Source organism: Embiotoca jacksoni, unplaced genomic scaffold (assembly GCF_022577435.1).
Source record: "Embiotoca jacksoni isolate LCO1_2020_lvr unplaced genomic scaffold, fEmbJac1.0.p SCAF_83, whole genome shotgun sequence".
Lineage (NCBI taxonomy): Eukaryota > Metazoa > Chordata > Actinopteri > Embiotocidae > Embiotoca > Embiotoca jacksoni.
Window position 1 is genome coordinate 950,106 of NW_027185440.1, and position 22,286 is coordinate 972,391.

Sequence of the window (22,286 nt, forward strand, 5' to 3'; positions counted from 1 at the left end):
AATACGTGCAACAGCTGTGAAAGCCAAGCACATGGTGGTTCGGTGATGGACATAGGACATGAAAGAGATTGCTGGAACCAAACGACCTTGCTGTGACCTCTTGTAAACTGTCCTCTTCAGTGGAGACATTTGGAGCAGCTGACTTTCTCTCTAGAGAGACGATGTGACTGTTAAAAAAACCCTGAATGCTCAAAGGTGGAAACTGTTTGACATGTAATTGGCTGTTACAGAGAAAACTGCATTTTGAATGGTGTTAAAGCATTCAGTTTTTCAGGCTACTTGTTTACAAGAAGCCTCAAACTAAAAAAAAACTAAATTATGCTATATTATGAGCCATAATCCATGTCACACAGATTGACATGACAATGCCAACATACATGTAAACTGACAGAGAAATACTGCTGTTTGTACAAAACTGTTTGTGGCTCATAATACTTTTTAAAAACTTTCCTGATTTTTGATAATTTATCATTGATGTGATTTTCTGTGACTATAATATGTTTTATTTTATATCCACTTTACTAGCGACCAAATAAAATGTGAAGGTCTTTCATAATGAAATATCTTTCATGAATGAGCATATGAATTTAGTCATGTTTTTGTCTGTCATTATGTTTTAGAAACTCCTCTGGTATTTTTTCTCTAAGAAGATAATATTTAAAATAATTTGTCAACTCTTTAAAACGTTTTTTTTTTTTTTTTATTGTGACGTTATGATACAGTGCATATGTGTAGGTTTATAAGAAAACGTTAGTTCTGATTGTGGATTTGAGGGCCACAATGTTTAACACACCTCCACATCGAGGTTGTCTTCTATAAAAACAGTAATGAAATGCTCCCTTTGTGGTGGCACTGGCTGTTTGTGGTCACACTGCAGCTCGGCACCTGTAACAAATGATCACCTCCTCGGGACAAATCTCTGTCAAGGGTTTATTTAATTTATCTTATTCTCAATTGTGGAAGATGCTTTACTTAGATAAGAGTACTAATATAACACTGTGAAAATATTCCACTACGAGTCAAATTCCTGCATTTAAAACGGTACGTGAGTACAGTAAGTACTATCAGCAAAATTTACTTCAAGAATAAAAAGTAAATGTACATACAATGAAGTAAAATGCTCCCTGTCGGTGTATATGATGTTTAAGGATTTATATTACGACAGCATCAATGTGGATTTTGCATGTTACTGGTGTGATTATTTAAAGTTGAGCTCATTTTGACTACTTTATAAACTGTTGGTTAGTTGAATCTCCATTCATGCATGATATTCTATCAGAGAGAAATACACAGAAGAACCATGTATGTCCAAAAGGTCAACAAGTTCAGACACAGTTCTGTTTTCAGCTTTGTGACGATGCATTTTCTAGCTCATCCAACAGGGTTTTAAATAGTTTCTTTTGGTTTCAGAAGAGGCAGAATCATTTTTTCAAATCATAAAGGACCACGCAACTATTGAGTTTATCAGAAATGTGCAAAATCAACACACGGAGATACATGGTTTTCATAGACAGGAAATGGATGACATTTTTTTATCTGAAAAGTAGCGACAGTAACTAAGGCTGTCAGATAAATCTTTTAGAGTAGAAGCATATCGTTACATAACATTTAAATACTCAAGTGAAGTACAAGTACTTCAAATTTGTACTTAAGTACAGTACCTGAGTAAATGTAGCTTCCTTCTCCTTTTTTTTTTCTCGTATTTTAATGATAGAATACAATTTTTAAAAAAAATAAAAAAATCCAGACCTGCATCAAAACACATAATACTGACAACACATAATCCTTATTCTTGAATATGGCTTCTACAACGATGGATGTGCCAAGTTACTCACACCAAACGCTGAGTAATGGGAACACGTGTTAGGTTCCTCTGTTCCTTTGATCACTGCCTTCATTGAAATAGTTGTATCTATTCAACAGCAGGCTGGGGAACTTAATGGGGGGGGGGGATAAAGCACAAAGGGCGGTGAAATGCGGTTCACGGAGGGGGAGTCGTTGAATATCTCCTCTGGAGGAAGACGGCGCTCATGTGACTTTATGAACGACGTAATAACTTTGTTTTCCTCGTGGGCTCGACGTCGGAAATTGTTCGGATGAATCACTAAACCAGCGTACAGGCGGGTCCCCCCCCGTCCCCCCCCCCCGGTCCCCCCCTCCTCCGGTCCCCGGTGAATCCCCCCCCTCCTCCCCCCGTCTCATGACACCGTGCGGGAGGGCGGTCCGAGAGGATGAGCCCTGCTAGCTGCGTGGAGCTAGCGCGCTAACAAACAAGTGCGGCTCAGTTTTTTTTTCCGGGGGGGGACGGCGCGATGAAGAGCACCGTGAAGTCCTGTAGACTCGCTCCTCGCCTTCACGACAACAACAATAACAACAACAACAACAACAACAACAACGTCGTCGGGAGCTAGGGGCGTCTTTCCTCCCTGCGCTGTCCTCGTTTTGGATGGACGAACGACAGCGCTAGCGCCGCTGCTTGAGGCTCCCCGAGCGGGGCGCGGATGGGATTTCCTCGGCTAGCCGCAGCTAATGGTTGACTAGCTCCGCGGCTAACCGGGCGGCGTCGGCTATCTGACACAGGTAGCTTCACATCTGGGTTTTGATTTGTTGTTTCTTGAAACATCGACCCCCCCTCCAGCTTTCAGTCGCGACGAAGCCGCCGGGCAGCGGCTCCTTTTTTTTTTTAAATTTATTTGTTTTGTTTTTTTTTATTCCGGGACCGTCAGACTAAATTTAGCTCGTGTGCCGAGGCGAGGCTTTCACCGACGACATCGGGTTTGATCAGAAACAAGCACCGGACTAAAGTTACACCGTCAAACAAAACAGCTCCGACTCGTCCGGGGTGGGTGGTGGCTGTAAAACTCAAAAGGATTAAAACAAAAAAAAGAAGAAAAAAAAAGAAGCTAAAACACGAGACTCGTTTAACTCAATGCGTGGCTAATGTTTGCGAGCTAACAAGTTTGTTTACATGGTTTTCGGAGTCCTTAACGTCGACATCACCGGACATGTGTCCGGTGTCGTGAGCAGATCTTCCTCCTGTGATGTGGTGATGAGTCGTGTTATAGTTTAGATGGTTGACATCTTCGCTTTAAAGCGAGTTGACTGTGCTTCTATTAAATCTATTGCTTCTACTTGTCTGACAAACTGAGCGATTTGAACCTGTTTCCTCCCCAAAAAAACCACGATACAGTGATGATGTGATGATAGAGGTGTTCCCCCGATCATGCAATTACACAATATTTCCCCCCCAAAAAACCGTAATCACTGTTAAATCTGGATGTCCCTGGCTGTATGTACTTGGCCTTGTTACAGTCTGTCACTGTGCAACTACTGAAGTCAAATATCTCCCACCATTGTACACAAGTCAAGGTTCCTTATGTCATTTTGTTTCCTTTTTCTTTTTTTTCTTTTTTTTTCCTGGCAGTTGGTTGACATCGCTCATCTGGTAATTACCAGGCTCTGAATAGAGCGGATTTGCCGGCCCGACCATGCCTCCCAGACCCTCCTCAGGAGAACTATGGGGGATGCACTTGATGCCCCCCAGCATCCTGGTGGACTGCCTTCTGCCAAATGGCATGATTCTCACATTGGAGTGCCTCCGGGAGGCCACACTTATCACAGTCAAGCATGAGCTTTTCAAAGAGGCCAGGAAGTACCCTCTCTACCATCTGCTGCAAGAGGAGAGCTCCTACATCTTTGTCAGTGTCACCCAAGAGGCAGAGCGGGAGGAGTTTTATGATGAGACCCGGAGGCTGTGCGATCTTAGGCTGTTCCAGGCCTTCCTCAAAGTTATTGAGCCAGTGGGCAACAGAGAAGAGAAAATTCTCAACAGAGAAATAGGTATGGCTCTTGACTCATTATGTGCATATAACACTACATATTGTACTCCACGGTAATGTAAGTTGGTCTTGGCGGTGTCATTACCTGTAGTGAGAAAGATGAACATAATGCTGTATAATACTGGCTATATGGATTATATTGTGATGTATTATTATTTTATGTTGTGAGAGGGAGTCTTAAAAGATTTTTAGGATAAAGGATACACACCTTTTTTTTTTTTTTTTTTCCTTGTAGGGTTTGCCATAGGAATGCCTATATGTGAGTTTGACTTGGTGAAAGACCCAGAAGTGCAGGACTTCAGAAGGAACATTTTAAACGTTTGCAAAGAAGCTGTGGACCTCAGAGACAGTAATGGACCTCACAGTAGAGCTCTGTACGTCTACCCTCCCAACGTAGAGTCCTCAGTAGAGCTTCCCAGGCACATCTATAACAAGCTAGATAAAGGTAAGACATTTTGCTCCGTGGTGGGCGGCAAATGTTTGCGGTAATCTGCAGATTCCTCTGTATGTGCCTTGTCTGTGTATAAAAACAAACAAAACACCATATTTGATCGGTTTTCTTTCCCTCAGGTCAAATCATCGTGGTCATTTGGGTCATCGTTTCACCCAGCAACGATAAACAGAAGTATACCCTGAAGATCAACCACGATTACGTGCCGGAGCAGGTGATTGCCGAGGCCATCCGGAAGAAGACGCGCAGCATGCTGCTCTCCCAGGAGCAGTTAAAGATGTGTGTGCAAGAGTATCAGGGAAAGTACATCCTCAAAGTCTGTGGCTGTGATGAGTACTTACTGGAGAAATACCCTCTGAGTCAGTACAAGGTAATCTAATTTAATCTTTGCCGAGCTGCATCTGATGCTATTGTACTTAGAGGGGAAGAGATCCACTTCACATCAAATTATCATCCAACACAAATGTACTTGACATTCATGACATGAAATTAGATTTATGAGGAAACCTTCTGCTTGTAAAACATGCTGATTCAAGAAAAGACCATACACGACACTATGTTAGTACAAAGTGCTGAATATGTCAGTTATTCCTGAATTGCGATTGTAAATTCTTATAATTTACGTGCTGATTAGCCAATAAATTGTATGAACGGCTTGAAAATGTCACACTACATGACTAGCGTCACAATCGCAGCTCGTTGAAAATGTCACTCTGTGTGTCCTCGGCAGTATGTGCGCAGCTGTATCATGCTGGGAAGGATGCCCAACTTGATGCTGATGGCAAAAGACAGCCTGTATTCCCAACTGCCCATGGACAACTTCGCCATGCCGTCGTATGCGAGGCGGATATCCACAGCAACGCCCTACATGAACGGGGAAACGGCCACCAAGTCTCTGTGGACGATCAACGGGACGCTGAGGATCAAGATACTTTGCGCCACTTATGTCAATGTCAACATCAGAGACATTGACAAGGTACAGCTGTAGTGCATTAATGTCGTGCTGTGACTACCTAGTTTTGTTTTCTTTGAATATATTCTGACTGTAATCTCGCATCTCAGTACCTCAGAGGTTAAGAGATGATGTTGCAAAGCGTCTCTGTCCTTCTCAGTCAGGATCGTGCTGACGGATATCTTTGTTAATTGACTGGATTAGTGTATAAATCTGTTATTGTTGCTCATCTAGATCTACGTCAGGACTGGGATCTACCACGGTGGAGAGCAGTTGTGTGACAACGTCAACACTCAGCGTGTGCCCTGCTCAAACCCCAGGTACCGCAGTATTAAAGATTACGTCCATACTAATACAGTTTTGTTTTGAAATGTAAAACTTGTGTTTACGCCCAGCGTCCGCACGACTCCGGCATTTTCGACCCTCTAAAACGGAGACTATTGAAAACGCTGCTGACCCCGTTTCAGTTTTAAAACTCCAGGATTCAATTTTTTTGTCTGGGCAGGCTGACAGTTTAGAAAACGAGTATACCGACTTCGATCCACAAGTGGGTCTTCTTCTTCCCTGAATTGTCACGTCCCAATCACATGACGCTTTTCCAGAAGAAAGCAAAACAATATCAGGCTTGACTACCAGTGGTTAATTCAACATGGATAGTAGATTACAGGCAAGGATGACCTTGTCGATGCTAGCAGCTGTTGTACAGTAAAATTCTTTATGTTATAATGCTACGACTGCCTACATGTGCACATGGCAGGCTGTTATATGAATGGCTTGCTACAGTTCCCGTGTTTGGGTGACCCATCGGATTCTCTGACCGACGCTGGAGTTCTTACCCAAACCATCTCCCACCTCATGCCTAAACCCGGCAAACACAACGTGTCACAGAATCTGATATGTCACCACAGTGTAGGAGTGTTGTATGTGGCCAGTAAATGTGAACGGTCACGTGATGTGTTTTCCAGATGTGTTGGTATGGACGTCAATTATTTCTGAAGTGATTTTAAAACGCTCGTGTAGATGGAGATTGTTTGCATTTAGAAAGAATACATATTTGTGTGGACGAAACCAAAGAGTAACGTTCCATATGTTCGGATTTCACCGAGCTTTGTGTCAGTAATGTGATTGATTATATTGATTGTTGTTTTCCGGTTGATTCCAGGTGGAACGAGTGGCTGAACTACGACATGTACATTCCAGAAATTCCCAGAGCTGCCCGACTCTGCTTATCCATCTGCTCTGTGAAAGGAAGGAAAGGAGCTAAAGAGGTTTGCGGCATAACAGAAATGCTGTATTAACATTAAAACCCTTAAAAATTTCACAATTCTTTGACTTGGGCGATACCAACAAGTGCAGTTTAATTCTACAGCAAACCCTCCCTGAGCAGTTGTTTTGTCAGAAATATATCAAAAGACTGAGTGGTCGCATGCAAATAAACAAGACTTGTTTTAATGAAGGAGTCAATCAGTAATTGGCTCTTTTCCAGTAGGTCAGGAGCAAATGCGATTTGATTTCATGGTGTGCATAGCTTGAGTAGTTTCCCACACGAGAGCGGGGCAGAGCGGAGAGAGCTGGAATTGTGCAGCTCTTCATCTGCAAGCTCATTGTGGCTGCTACTTTTTGTTTTGTTACTTCCTGCAGTAGTCAAATCTGATATGATGCCTCAAATTGGAGAAAATGACCGTGGTATGTTGTGCACCCAGTTTTTAGTGGCAATCATGATCAGCTAAAACCAGTTTCATACATTTCACATTTGTTCCTGCTTCAATCTATTCACAGTTGATTATTTTTTGAATACAAGTCGATATATATATATATAACACAATATTCCCTTTGTTCTTCACTGCACCTGTCTGTTCCATAACCCCGAGCTGTTGTTTTTCTAATGATTTTCATATGTATCATCTTTTCCTGTGTGTCTTTCCTGTAGGAGCATTGTCCCTTGGCCTGGGGCAACATCAACCTGTTTGACTACACCCACACACTCGTGGCAGGGAAGATGGCTCTCAACCTGTGGCCGGTCCCACACGGCCTGGAGGACCTGCTCAACCCTATCGGCGTCACAGGCTCCAACCCCAACAAGGTGAGCGGCAAACGTCAACATTATAAACATAAATAATGCTCACTCGCTGTTTGTCCTTCCTCCAGTTTTTTTTAAATTTATTTATTTATTTTTTTAACAGTAGTGCGATTGAACACTTTAAAAAAAAAACATTTTATTGTTATTATTTATTAGTAGTTATTTTATTAACTAGAAAACATGTTTTTGTAAAGAAAATACAAAACTGTGTGTGCCAGAAATATTAGTATTATAATGTCTTTCAGTTATGTGAATCATTATGAAGCACTAAGATCAAATTTTTGCACAAATTGTCAACATTTCAGGCTTTTAACCTACTGTGTTATGCTTGTGCCAGCTACTGACCTCTAAGCCTCCTGACCCAGTTTTAATCGAGCTGGTGACAACCTGTACACTTTGAGAGCTGGACTTAAGCCGCCTCGATATAAGCAACCAAGCTTCTTATCCCATTTAATTAATTACTCATTGACACAGGCACCTTTCTTTGATTAAACACCTTGAATGACCTCTCCCCTTTCACCATTTTCTAAAAAACACACACACACACACACACACACACACACACACACACACACACACACACACACACACACACACACACACACACACACACAGGAAACCCCTTGTCTGGAGCTGGAGTTTGACCATTTCAGCAGCCCTGTCAAGTTCCCCGACATGACCACCATTGAGGACCATGCAAACTGGAATATATCCAGAGAGCTGGGCTTTAACTACTGCCACACCAGTTTGGTAAGAAAACGAGCACTTATTTGTTTTTGTTTTTCTATTACATTGGTTTGAGATCAGATTTTCATTCTGAGCAGCTGCCACATCATAGTTCATGTGCACCACACGCACAGAAACTTAATATCACCAGCTTAATGTGACAAGTGCCAGCGGACTCCTCGCAGCGCTATTCAGTTTATTTTAATAAACCGTGTTGTATGGTGTCGTAGAGCAACAGACTGGCCCGTGACAACCCCCTAACCGACAGCGACAATGAGCAGCTACGCCAAGTATGTAACCGAGACCCGCTGTCTGAAATCACTGAGCAGGAGAAAGACTTCCTGTGGCGGCACAGGTAATGTGTGTGTGGTTGTATTCTATCAGAATGGGTTTTTGATGATGTATGAGTCTGTTTGGATTAGCATTTTGTCATCACACCCACTATATTTAACAGAAAAGTCATCGACCCTATGGGGCTGATGTTGACGTATGTAAGAAAAGTTATAACCAATTTGTTTTTTTCCTCAAACTATTTTAGACACGACTGCACCAATCTGCCAGAGATCCTTCCCAAGATCCTCTTGGCTGTGAAATGGAACTCCAGGGATGAGGTTGCACAGGTAAGCTCAGGTTTCTACCGCTGACACACCTTTATTTTAGAAGGTACACAACTGTGCCTGCTATCACACACTCTTGCACATTGCGGGGTTGCTTAAAATTGTAACAATACTGAAATATATATCTGTAGTCAGTGATATTTTTCTTGTATTTCAGATGTATTGCCTTCTGAAGGACTGGCCTGCTATCAAGCCAGAACAAGCCATGGAGTTGCTGGACTGCAACTTCCCCGATCCGATGATCCGAGAGTTTGCCGTAAAGTGCCTTGAGAAATACCTAACCGATGACAAACTCTCTCAGTACCTTATTCAGCTGGTTCAGGTACGATGCGTCCTCGTGTGGCTGCAAATATAAATGAAGTAAACAATGTGAACCTTTTTCATTGTGACATGTTATTCTCATGAGTCGGAAAATGTTTCAGGTTGATATACTGAAGTTATCTTCCATATTTTCTGTGCCCAGGTTTTAAAGTACGAGCAGTACCTTGATAACCCACTTGCACGCTTCCTGCTGAAAAAGGCATTAACCAATCAGAGGATAGGACATTTCTTCTTCTGGCATTTAAAGTGAGTTCATTTAAAAAAAGGTCTTCTCTCAGGAAGTTGGAGCTGTTTGTATGTGAAAGGTTAAACTGATGTTTTAAATGTCACTTAACCCTCTGGTCCCAATTACTGTTGAATGTAAGAAAGTTTGAAAATGTCGGACGTCAGTCCATGTTTTCTACACATTTTTGTTTGGGACACAACCTCTTAGTGTTATTTTTGCCTTATATTTGTGAAGGTCAGAGATGCACAACAAGACGGTGAGCCAGCGGTTCGGCCTGCTGCTGGAGTCGTACTGCCGGGCCTGCGGCATGTATCTGAAGCACCTAAGCCGGCAGGTGGAGGCCATGGAGAAACTCATCAATCTCACCGACCTCCTCAAACAGGAGAAAAAAGATGAGGCACAGAAGGTAATCTGACAGCTGTTAATTGTGATCCGCTGAATCGTTGGGTTTAATCCTGACAACATCTGGCCCAATCTGGCCACAGAGATGCCACAATCTAGTGGAGGGATGATAGTTGGACAGTTGCTTTTTTCTGAACGCTCACAGAGAAATATATTCAACCAAAGTGTGATGAGATATTTCAAAAAAAATTAAAGTGATCCTTACAGTAATAGTCAAAAGTTGATACTTAAATAAAATTGAACTACGAGTAAAATGGGGCAAAAAAATGTGTGTTCAATTCTAATCGCTTTTACTTTGCTGTGGTTGTCTTTAAGCTGCTGTTAAGGATGGTCCACGATTAACATAGGCTTTTCAAAATAAAAGCCGTATTATGCCTCTTGGACGACTGGAGTTTACACTAACACAAAAAACAGCAACGAGTACAGATGCGAGAGCAAGGATATAAGAGTTGTGTTCTTGGAGAAAAATAAAGATACCAGGCAGTAATGAAGAATTAACACTATTAAAGTAACTTGTAGATATGGTCCCATCTGTAATAATCAAGAAATAAATTTTTTCTTAACGAATCTGAAGGCTAAAAGTGAGTTTTGGAGCTAATTTGACGGGCAAAATGCTGTTTTCCTCCGGTTCTGGCTGTGACATGGCCACCGCCGCTGATGTGAATCTGTAACTGTTTGTGTCTACGATAAAATGACCAATGATCCGCTCGGCACAAAACCAGTCCACCTGCTGCTTTTTTAGATCAATCATATGCCGCAAAATCTCAAACCATTTTTACTTGTCAGTGTTAAAGCTGTGGACGTCCAACGTGGCCACCAGAGGGTGCATGTCATTACCTAATGTCCCTCCTCATTATGAGAGATGAATCATTTCACTGAAGAAAAGCAGCAGGGAATCGACACGACTTACTGCATATTTACCAGACTGACCTACTGCTGCAGGATATTTCTAACCGACGCATTCGTTTATCTCTTGCAAGGTTCAAATGAAGTTTTTGGTGGAACAGATGAGAAGGCCGGACTACATGGACGCGCTGCAGAGCTTCACCTCCCCACTGAATCCAGCACATCAGCTGGGAAACCTCCGGTACATCAGCACTCTCTTATTGATCTCTGTGATCTCAAAGGGTTTCCATTTAATTCTGATCTCCTCCGCAGGTGTTGCTTTCACCTTATTTCCTCGTCAATATCATCCCATGTTGTCAAAGTGTGTGTGTGTGTGTGTGTGTGTGTGTGTGTGTGTGTGTGTGTGTGTGTGTGTGTGTGTGTGTGTGTGTGTGTAAAAGTACATTTAGGGTCATGATGAACTCACTGTTTGTGGAGCGTTGTTGTGAGTCAGGACTCATGAGCAACTTCCTCTATATTTTTTCCCCCGCTTAAAAATATCCATGTTTTTGTTTTAGCCTGGAGGAATGCAGGATGATGTCATCAGCAAAGCGACCACTTTGGCTAAACTGGGAAAACCCTGATATGATGTCAGAGCTGCTCTTTCAGAACAACGAAATCATCTTTAAAAATGGAGACGGTGAGTTTTGCCTCTGTGTATTTCCCACTCTGATCTCTCATCCCGCTGCTATCTCTTCTCGGCCACCGCTGTCTCATCTCTCTCTCTCACACACACAAACACACACACACACACACACACACACACACACGCGCGCACACGCACACGCACACGCACGCCTGCAGCTCTTCCTGAGTATAATTCAGTGAAAGCCTGCAGGCTGTACGGCACACAAATACAAACCTATCTACTGTACGCTCCTACAGGACTCACAGAGACCGACACGTTATCTGAATCCCACCTTACCGCAGCTGCTTGGGTTTTTTTTTTTTTTTTTTTTTTTGCTGCAGCATCTGTGACCAAGCTGACTGAAAGCTCTGCTCCATAATGCATCATGGAGTTGATCAAAGCAGCTAAGCAGTTAATATTCACCTCGCTGTCATCCGCCTACTTGTCTCTCCTTGCCTCTGCAGATCTGAGGCAGGACATGCTGACGCTGCAGATCATTAGGATAATGGAGAACATCTGGCAGAACCAAGGCCTTGATCTCAGGTAGGCTCCTCGCTTCGCCATGACAGCAGGGATGCAGGTACACATTAACGGGCAGCGGACCTTTCATGTTCTGCACTCCTCACTGGCATGCAGATCAGCGCCAGCCCCTGCCAACCACCTCGGGTCATGTAATATAAAGTCCATTGCTGACTGACTCTTTTTTTTTTTTCTTCTTCTTCTTCTTCTTCTTCTTCTTCTTCTTCTTCTTCTTCTTCTTCTTCTTCTTCTTCTTCTTCTTCTTATGTGTTCTTCCACTTGCTGTCTCAGGATGCTGCCGTACGGCTGCCTGTCAATCGGCGACTGTGTGGGTTTGATCGAGGTGGTGAGGAACTCTCACACCATCATGCAGATCCAGTGTAAAGGCGGCCTGAAGGGGGCGCTGCAGTTCAACAGCCACACGCTGCATCAGTGGCTCAAGGATAAGAACAAGGGAGAGATGTGAGTCACAGTGGTTTATACAGTTTATGTGCTGAGCAGGGAGGTGTAAGTGTTAGTATGAAGATAAATGTGAAGACTTACATCAATATTGCAGCTTGTTTGCGTTGGATCATCTCTGATCTGGCGTATTTTCCACCTGTTTGATCTCAGGTACGACCAGGCCATTGATCTGTTCACGCGGTCGTGCGCTGGCTACTGTGTAGCCACGTTTATCCTGGGCATAGGCGACAGGCACAATAGCAACATTATGGTCAAAGATGACGGACAGGTAAAAATTCCAACCATAATTCTTTCTTAATGCATACTTCCTGTTTCTTTCTTGAATGACTATTTAATGTGTTACTTTGATCTGTGTCCACAGCTGTTCCACATAGACTTTGGCCATTTCCTCGACCACAAAAAGAAGAAGTTTGGGTACAAGAGAGAGCGCGTACCCTTTGTGCTCACGCAGGATTTCTTGATCGTGATTAGCAAAGGAACGCAAGAGTGCACCAAAACGAGGGAGTTTGAAAGGTAATGGCAGTGACAGACATGAGTTTGTTGCCTTAGAACAAATAAGAAACTATCATTGACTTATTAAATATACTGAAGCTGAAACAAACAGGCGGATGAGGTGGTTTATCAAATACGACTTTTGACTATTCTTTGGTGTATTTGCTGAATTAAACCCACCTCTTAAGTCCGTCTTTTCTCCGTCCTCATGTTACGTTCCTGCTTTTTTAATATCCCCCCCCCCCCACACCCCCACACACATCAGGTTCCAGGAGATGTGTTACAAGGCGTACCTGGCGATCCGGCAGCACGCCAACCTCTTCATCAACCTCTTCTCCATGATGCTGGGCTCGGGGATGCCCGAGCTGCAGTCGTTCGACGACATCGCCTACATCAGGAAGACTCTGGCCCTGGACAAGTCCGAGCAGGAGGCCCTCGACTACTTCATGAAGCAGATGAACGACGCCCACCACGGCGGCTGGACGACCAAGATGGACTGGATCTTCCACACCATTCGCCAGCACGCCATGAACTAGGCAGGGGGGAGGAGGGGCGAGTAAAGAGCTGTGGCAGCAACCGCAAACCAAGAAGAACCAAAAGAGTAGTTATTTTCCCAAACACACTATAAGGCCTGGTTAATATTTCTGCCAGCGTGTAACTCTGAAGCGTTCCCCGCCAGAGCACCACAAACTGAGGATGCTCAGAGGAGATGATTTCATGGACATGAAGCCTAAATGTGTCTGAAATTTGTCTCCCTGCATCACGAACTTCAGAAGGCAGGATGGAGTTATATTCCATCCATCGTCTTCATAGGAACTTAACACGTGTAATGGACCTCGACAAGACAAAAATTCGCCTTTATGTGAACCAAGTAAGGACAAATTTTATTTTTCTTATTTTTTTTTTTTTTTTTATTCCTTTCAACACATCAACAACCATCAGCATTGAGAGAAGAATATCATGAAGCGGTATAAAGTGAGCACGGCCGGCGGTTTTCTGAAGATGACCAGACAGTGCAACTGAACTATTTCTACTACCTATTTTGAACTGATGAAGATGAGAGGTGGGGGGAGGAGGGGTTATCGGCCAGGCTGGTGTTCATCACCTCAGATGAAATGAAAGGACATTGAGCTGGCAGGTGCTCACATGAATCATTATTTTCCCTGACAATTATCTAAACAGCAACTCTTCAGACCGATGGAGGAAGTGTTGCTGGAGAAACTAGCATTTAACACTTTTTGGAGCAACTGACCGATTTGTAGCCGACCTACGACGTGTCCTCCAAAACCACGTCACAACTGACTTTTGTACAACAGTATATCCATATACTTGTATGCATTCGGTGCACATATTCCTTTTACAAATCTATTTTTTACTGAGCCAAAGTACTAAATGTATAACCCCACTACTCAGCAGTCTTATCGTTAAAAGAAACAAAAACAAATAGTCACTACTATTCCAACTCTTGGTGTACTCATAGCACTGATCTCCGCAGTATTTGTTTTGTTTTGTATATCAGTATTATTCTGTGTCACATGTCGAGACACAAACCTTTTCGTCATCCAGCCGAACGCAGATGGAAACTTTTCCGATGGCCAGCTGTTTAACATGGTTTTGTTTTTTTTGTTTTTGTTGTTATTCAGCTGACATGGGAAAACACAGGGGGAAACAAAAACAAGGATGTGTAGTGTTTGTTTTGTGTGCTGTGCTGTTACACTATGCAAGTGGTGATCCTGACATGTACTGTAATGCTGCAAAAAAAAAAAAAAGAAGAAGAAAAACAAAGTTGATGTCAGAGTAAGGCAAGAGAGAGAACAGCATCCTCCCTCCCCCCACCAACATGCTCACATTGAGAAGTGTGTCCGTGAACTTTGTACATGGAAGAAAAAAGGAAAAAAAGAAAAAGAAATGCACAGTCCTGCAGTGTAACAGTATCGTCTACTTGCCAGCAAAAAGAACTGAGAAACACCTTTGGACCTTTTTGGCCTTTTTCCCGTCTCCTCACCAGGCTTCTAACTAACTTTGGAGCTCTGATCTAAGCCATCTGTAAAAAAAAAAAAAAAGAAAAAAGAAGAAAAGCTCTGAGATGTTTTGCTTGCCTCTTTGTTCTCAATCACAGACTTCTCTCCTCAAATTTGCCAGACCCCGCGACATCCAGGTCAAGCAAAGCAACCGAAGTGATATTTTTTTAAAAGCCTTCCAAGTGTCTTCGTCCCTAACTCTTCCCTGTGATTGTCGCCCCTTGCGTGTGGAAGAGCAGCCGCCGCAGGTTTGATCACCGTGCACTCGTAAAACGTGAGAGGTCCGTTAAGTGTTCTAGCTTTACTTAAATGATACACAACAGGGCGGTTTCCTGGACACTTGAGTCTCGTCTGAAAAGTCCACTTACTGTTTTCTGTGCATGGGTAAGGACTTTGAAACTGCTCAGGAAACCGATCCTACCGAGATGCTTCTGTACGGGATACAGAGCAGTGGGCCGGACCCGCACTGAGAAACACCCCCCCCGCCCCCCGCCCCCCCCCCGCCTCCCCCTGTACTTTATAGAAGAACTATCTAAATGATGCTATTTCCCTTTGTACCTGTTCTGGTTGTTTTGTTTCTTACACTGCATTATGCATGAGGTCCTCGAATTCTCTACTTTTTTGTTTTGTTTTGTTTGACCGGATGTTGTTTACTTGAATTTCATGTATAGAAATGACCTTGTTACTTGTTTGAGGTACAACAAAGTCGCAATGAAGGTAACAGATACTGCTACTATAAATGCTTTTTTTTTCCTGGAATAACTACAGAGGTAATATATATTTTTGTATTTTTAAATGTAAACAAACTCGTATATGTTAACTGCTAACCAAAAAAAAAAAAAAAAAAAAAAAAGAAGAAGAAAAAAAAACCACACACTCGGAGGAATCGCACAGAACATGCACCATCCTCATAAAATAATGCAGCAGACAGCCTCTGGTTGTTTAAAAACATGAATGACAAAGCAGAGAGGTGAATGAAGAACAAGGACTCGATGCTGTTGTCAGAGTACCATCTTCACGTCGCCCTGAGTGGTAGTCTGTAAGCACAATAAGGAAGGAGAACCTACCCTGCATGTATGAAAAAAAGAAAACAAGAACCAGACTCATGCTAGTTACCTATCCATCTGTATATATATCATAAAAAAAAAACCTCTTCAAATACTTTTTTTTTTTTTTTTTTTTTTTTTTTAATCATCCTCATATGACCATGTCTGTTAAGAAACTGTATGCATTCATTTATTGTGCTGTTGAATAAAAACATTTCTCCCTGTCACTATAGATTTATTGGGCAACATCGCATTGTTATACATGTGATAAAAATGTCTAATTTACAAGGCACTTCTGCATTGTTTTGCTTTGTGAAAAACATTGACAATATGAGACAAGTCTTCTTAATCTTTCCCCAGAAAACTACACACGAGACTCTTCACTAAGTGAACAAGTAAGAAGACAACATCTTGGGAATGGAGCTCAGCGCATGTTCAATCAGGAAGATTATCACACTCTCTCCCTGTTTTTCCATCTGCCGACTGCAAGGCAAGTTTATGTGTATAGCAAATTATAACAACAAGGCAGTTCAAAGTGCTTCACAAAACCATTAAAAGCATCAAAACATAAGTCAAAAGAAAAGGACATTTGAAAAACAATTAAGAACAGTGATTAAAACATTAAAAACAGTGATTAAAACATTAAGCGAGCTAAAAATAGGATAAAAGTTACAGTGCAGTTTAAGACATTTCCTTTTCAACGCTCACCTCTTAATAAGATGATGGAGTGTCATCGCTGAAGACTTTCGCATTTGTCACATTCTCCTCTATTGTGCATTTGGCAACTCGGTAACTATCTTTACATGATCCAAAATTGTATAGTCTTACATTAACTGTATTATTTTTCATAGTTAAAATGAAGGGTAGTTGGTATTATGTATAATTAAAGACAAAAGCTTAGCCAGACTGTATTGAAAAGACATACCAGAAGGTAACTTCCCTGTTTCTGTCTCTCTCATCACTCTCGTCTTGTCTTTTTTTTTTTTTTTTTTTTTTTTTTTTTTTGTGTGTGTGTGTGGTCGCAGCAGGTAGCTGTTTTTAGAGAAAACAGCTCTAAAGATCGACAGTGCGCTACCTGCTCGGCACGCGGCTGCAGACCGACCCAGCTGGAGACGAGCTGGTGGAGAACTCGGCAGCTGAAGAAGCAGATATCCAAAGGATGCTTCCTCAATAAAGGCACGAGCTCGGGTGAGGTGAATCTAACACATCAGTCATTTGAAATCATGTTGTGTGGGTGTCGGGACAGACTGTGGATCTTTTCATCAACATATTATGGCCATGTGCGTTTGTTCAGGTGCCACAACCCCCTGCTGCTCTATCCTAACTGGGCTTGGAAATCTTCAAAGCTCTGATATTGTTTGTCTACGGCTAGAAAGGCACTAAACTGATTCAGATTTTGACACTTAAAACCAACATTTTTTTTTTTACCTACCAGCACTATTGTTCACACGATGCACCAGTTACGTGATTACGAGTGGTATTTTTGGCGTATTGCAGAATAAAAACTGGGCACGTCATGGAGGAGATTGCATGCTGGACCTCCGCAGGAGTCTGTACAGTTTTCCCTGAGTGTGTCTTGAAGCCAGCCTGCCCCTTGCGGCCTCACTGCTAACCTCAGAGGACAGATGAGCCAAGCACTGCGTCAGCTTCACGAGTCCCACCAGCAGAGCCCCACCACCCAGCATCAGGCAGGGCCACAGCAGCGCGAACAGGGCCTTGCTCAAAGTGTACTTCATGCTCAGGATGACGTGGTCGGGGTGCCTCGCGTGGTCGGCGAGGCACGATGAGGCGCTGCCCAGCTGACCGTCCAGGCTGCTCTTCACTCTCTGGACCTCATCTTGAAGTGCTTTTCTGTCCATTTCACATTTAGGTATGTAGAAACACTGGAAATAAAAGATAAAGTATATAATGCGTTATCATGTGACCTGCTTGCTACGGGAACTGCAATCATTGAGATGAGCTGCAAGGGAGCCTTTGATTCAGGTTTTTTCTCATCTGAAAGGAGAACATTTTCTAGCCTCTGTTTGCTACACTGGTGCTGAAAAAATATTTCATACAGTCTCTCTGAATGGAGCAGTATGAGAGCATCTCCAAATCATATCTGCTGGCTAACTCACAAGGGCACAGGAATTAAGAGTGCTGCTGCTTCTCCATCCTGCCAGCTACTCCAGCTCGGTTATTTGCCTTCTCACTCACGTGTTCTCTCAAGTCCCTGCTTACACGCCTGCTATAAAACTCAGAGAAGTAAAATTAAGATCTTCTGGACTGAGTGGTCCTACATATCAGTGGTGGTCCGGAGACATACAGTGAAGTCTAAAGGCTCCAGGGCCTTTATGCTCCTCTTTGACAGTCGACAAGCCCCCACCTAGCCTGAAGCAGATCCAAACCTGCTGCTTGCACAGCTGTAAGGAAATTTCTTCTAACCTGGAATAACCTGCCATAAATCCTTACCTCAGTAGCGAAGAGAACCGGCTCCTCGTCAAAGTGGAGAAAAGCCCCCTGATTGGAGGCAGTGAGGTTAACCGTCACCCTGAGGCACGGCATTGTGCTCACACCTCTGCAGTCCACCCACTCCTCCGGGATGTCGGTCTGCCGCAGCACACAGCCGGCCTCCTCCTCCCAGTTACTGGAGGACAACCGCCAGGGAAGGTTCAGAGAGGCAAACTCTCAGCAGACAGGCACTAATTCAAACATCTCGGGCACAGGATGGACTGACGTGATATGTGGCTCAGACACTGACGGTGAATTCCAAAGGATTTTGCAACTTTCAACCCGAGAGCCATTGGGCGGCTGTGGCCCAGCTGGTAGAGCGGGTTGCCCACCAATCAGAAGGTCCCCGGCTCTTCCTCTCCACGTGCCCAAAACACTGAACCCCAAGTTACTCCCTTTGGCAACAATTAACAGCCCTCGAACATACAAATTGGATTATCAGGACACTAAACTACACACTAATTCCATCCAAAATCTACAAGATCATAATTTATATATTTTGTCAGTTTACCAGAGTGAACATACTATAAATCACACATTGATAATGATAACTATGGAAGCCTATTGCTGCCTGGAAAAAAAAGAAAAGTTATGTATGATGAATATAAAAATGCTTAAAGATACTCATAATCACATTTTGTTCATAACATAGCTAAATGTTTTTATACTTTGTCGCAAAGGTGTTCCATAACATCTATGATATAGGTTATTTGGTATATTATAGGATTTGCTCAGTCTTTTTCCTTGTTACATTTCTTTTAAATATATAAATTATGAATCATAATTTGACTTTACTATTAGTTAGTTTATCAGTTATCAATTTAAGCCATTTACCAAGAAAAAAGTGCTTGCTCTGTTTCATATTGTTATGAATTTAAGCTCTTGGTTTTGAACTATTGGCTTGACATTTTTAACCAAATAATTTATCCATTAATTATAACAAAATATCAACAGATAAATCAATAATGAAAGTAACTGGTAGTGGCAGCCCTGACTGTGCTCATGGTAGCTTTGTCGCAAACTGATATTTTTATTTTTGATAAAAAAAAAAAAAACAACATAATTCACAGTGCAGTCTATTAACAACAATCCTGCATGATCACCAGACAGGCTGCAGTGTACCCGTTCACATGTACCTGTTCACATGTACCTGTTCACATAGGGTTTGACCGTAGTGATGCCGACCACAAAGAACATGAGCACAGAGAAGGCCATCATGGTGAAGCCCAGCAGGATGGCTCGGTCCTCCCCGACACTCGACACCGGCATCTGGGTCCGAGCTCCGGGCGCTCCACGCCCCTCCGCTCCTCGACTCCACTCATGCTCCTGCACCGCCGCTGTGTGGTGGAGCTCCCTGGGTCTCTCATACATAAACACACACGCACACACACACACACACACACACACACACACACACACACACACACACGTACGGATAGCGGGGATGTAACCATTAAATCCAGCTACGATTCAGACTTCAATTTGATGCATTGACGGTTTTTGTGTCTATTAGACACAAAGGCTGCTCTTTCTTAATATAGAAGCAGGTCCAATGGACTGTGTATGAAACGCTGAAGGGCTTTTAATTTGAAATGAAGGCTTTTAATTTGAAAGGGATACATAAAGTCAGGGTACTGACCAGTGTTGTAACTTTATCCCCTATTCAGTGACAGATTTTTGTGTTGGTCCTGCTGCTGCTGCTGCGGGTCAAACAGGTTCTCATGTGACCCAGCGGGAGGCTTTTATTGTGAAATAGCAACAGGAAAGTCTGTTTTCCACAACCTGATATTCTGACCAGCATCAGGGTTTCTGCAACCAGCAGGTAAATAGCTGCTCACATAATATTCACAGTTTTCTTTTGTTTCATCTTGCAATTGTGATTAAAGATTATAGTAGGTTGTAATATTTACTTTTGTGACTAAGTTACTTTTCTGGCTCACATTTATTTTCAGGTGCAAATAAAATACTGCCAGCACATCGGCGTTTTTTTTTGCTAAATGCTCATGTCAGCATGCTGACATGTTCACAGAGGCATGTTTTGTAGATATAATCTTCACCATGTTCCCTGTAGCGTGTTAGCATGCTACGAGTTGCTACAAAGAGTGCAGCTGAGGCTGATGGGAATAACATTAACATGTCATTTCATAAGGTCACAATTAATTTAACAGTGGTCAGGATATCCTGACTTTTAGTTAGTCAAGCTGTAAAAACATGGATCCTACTTTTCCCATAATATAACATCATGCATGTTTTTCATTCTAACTCCACCACCCCAGTTCATGATTTAGGCTGTTTGATGAATTTAAAGAGACTCTGTGGTGCTTTCTATTATACAACGTGATGTTTAGATCACATCGTTGAGGTCTAACTAACATGTTGAATTCATTTCAATTTTAGTAGAACTCGTGCATTGTTTACGTCAGTGTGTTACTAAGTCCTATTCACTGCCTTGTTGATGCTTTGCTATATTTCTTTGCACATCATTGCCACCATTTGCCAATCAGCAGGATATGTTGTGAAACTGACAGATAGATTTTTTTTTTTTTTTTTGTATCTTGTCGCTATAACGCTCTGCATCCATGTATGTTATTGTGTACATACATAATAACAAAAACCGGACCCACTGCTATTAGTTCACCCTGATAATATTATCAAGGTTATATTAGTTCTTCAGGGCCACAGAAGACATTCACCAGTTTTCACAGGCTGGTAGTCTACACGTGTAGGAATCAGTGAAATGCACTAATAATCGATTTTAGTCAATACAAATCTTTCACATCTGTGCATGCGCTCTTTATACAGCCTCTATGGGCACCTGCAGAGTGTATAATGTGAAGCTGTTTAAATTCAGCATGGTTTTTCCCTCATAATGAACTCCCTGCAGAGTTTCCAAGAGTCTCGCTGCTTGGCCCAGTCGATCGTCCGCTCTTACCGTGTCTGCCGCCTGCGAGCACCATGCAGGTTGATGTTAATGGGGATGGTGAACGACCTCCGGGGAGAAGCTGTGTTCAAGAACATGCCCACTCGCACCTCGGCCACCTAACAAGCTCTCCTCTATCTGAAAGTCAGCCGTCCTTCTGCCAGCGGCCGATCATCCCGCGTCTCCAGCAGGCTCCGGTGCACTGCAGCGACTGGCTAAGTGGACTAGATTGCAGTTTATTCACCGGGGAACTTCCTGCTGTTTACCAAGGGCTCAAAGGTGAGTGCAACAATACCTTCCATCCTCATGTGTTTCTATAGTAACCACCACAGGTAAAAGGCAGGTAGGATGCTAATGGCCTCTCAGTGGGCCCGTGACGCTCTGCTGCAGTCGTTTGTCATGGAAAAGCTCGGCTGAATGAATCCCTTCTACGTTATTGACTTTTTGCACTGAATAAAACAGGACAGTGACACTGCAGAGGGGATTCTCTGAGAAACCATTAAAAAAAAAGAAAAAAAAAAGCATGAGAAAAAGGCATAAAGAGACAATTCTACACCAAATCAACCATCTTTACGCACATTCACACAGACGTACAGAAGAGTTACTGACCCAAACACATGAGTCCTGCGACCTCTCATTACCCCGTCAGCCTGTTGAGCTCAAGCCCTCAGATTGTCCCGACACCGTGAGATGAGTGCAAGATGCTGAGTGAGGTTTTACGTGTTATTTAAACAGTCGAAAAGGCTTGTATTATTCATGGCTTGCTGAAAAACATATGGAGGTATTAACTTGGTGACAGTTCTGTTTAATATAACAAGCCCAGGGCTAGGAACACCAGAGCAGCTTGAAAATGGAGCAACCACTCAACAAAACAGACAGCAATGTCAGACCTAATTTATTCAGTATTGAATACAGGGGAGTGTTAATTTGAATATATTTCTTTATCACATGCTCTGGTGTTAAAGCTCCATATTCTGGGAAATGCAATCCTCGTTTATCTGATATGTTTTATTACCTGTTTATGTTTCCTAAATGGAGCTGTATGATTTATTGGACTTGTTAACTGGTAAAATTGAATCCCACTTCCTTTTTTTTGTGGAAAAAACACACAGTTGTTTTGTATCTACAAGCCAAAAGGGAAGATAAGGTTGAGGCATATCTTCATGTTGTTGTTGGAGAATCAAATGCTTTTGATGAAACTGAAGAGAA

At 42.7% G+C, this 22,286-nt stretch overlaps 2 protein-coding genes across 2 annotated transcripts; one reads left to right on the forward strand and one right to left on the reverse strand.

Moving 5' to 3' along the window:
* Nucleotides 1-2,234: 2,234 nt before the first annotated feature.
* Nucleotides 2,235-15,891, forward strand: LOC138192213 (phosphatidylinositol 4,5-bisphosphate 3-kinase catalytic subunit alpha isoform). Its single transcript, XM_069139465.1, has 21 exons — nt 2,235-2,580; nt 3,425-3,840; nt 4,075-4,284; nt 4,410-4,660; nt 5,021-5,266; nt 5,477-5,562; nt 6,405-6,510; nt 7,173-7,325; nt 7,938-8,072; nt 8,279-8,403; nt 8,587-8,668; nt 8,823-8,987; nt 9,129-9,232; nt 9,447-9,618; nt 10,595-10,701; nt 11,018-11,139; nt 11,592-11,670; nt 11,938-12,108; nt 12,259-12,376; nt 12,470-12,621; nt 12,866-15,891. The coding sequence occupies exons 2-21, from the start codon at nt 3,489-3,491 to the stop codon at nt 13,134-13,136; spliced, it is 3,207 nt and encodes a 1,068-aa protein (XP_068995566.1). The 5' UTR covers nt 2,235-2,580; nt 3,425-3,488; the 3' UTR covers nt 13,137-15,891.
* Nucleotides 15,891-19,441, reverse strand: kcnmb3 (potassium calcium-activated channel subfamily M regulatory beta subunit 3). Its single transcript, XM_069139466.1, has 3 exons — nt 19,308-19,441; nt 18,119-18,293; nt 15,891-17,550 (listed from the first exon to the last, which is right to left on the reverse strand). The coding sequence occupies exons 1-3, from the start codon at nt 19,424-19,426 to the stop codon at nt 17,182-17,184; spliced, it is 663 nt and encodes a 220-aa protein (XP_068995567.1). The 5' UTR covers nt 19,427-19,441; the 3' UTR covers nt 15,891-17,181.
* Nucleotides 19,442-22,286: the final 2,845 nt, after the last annotated feature.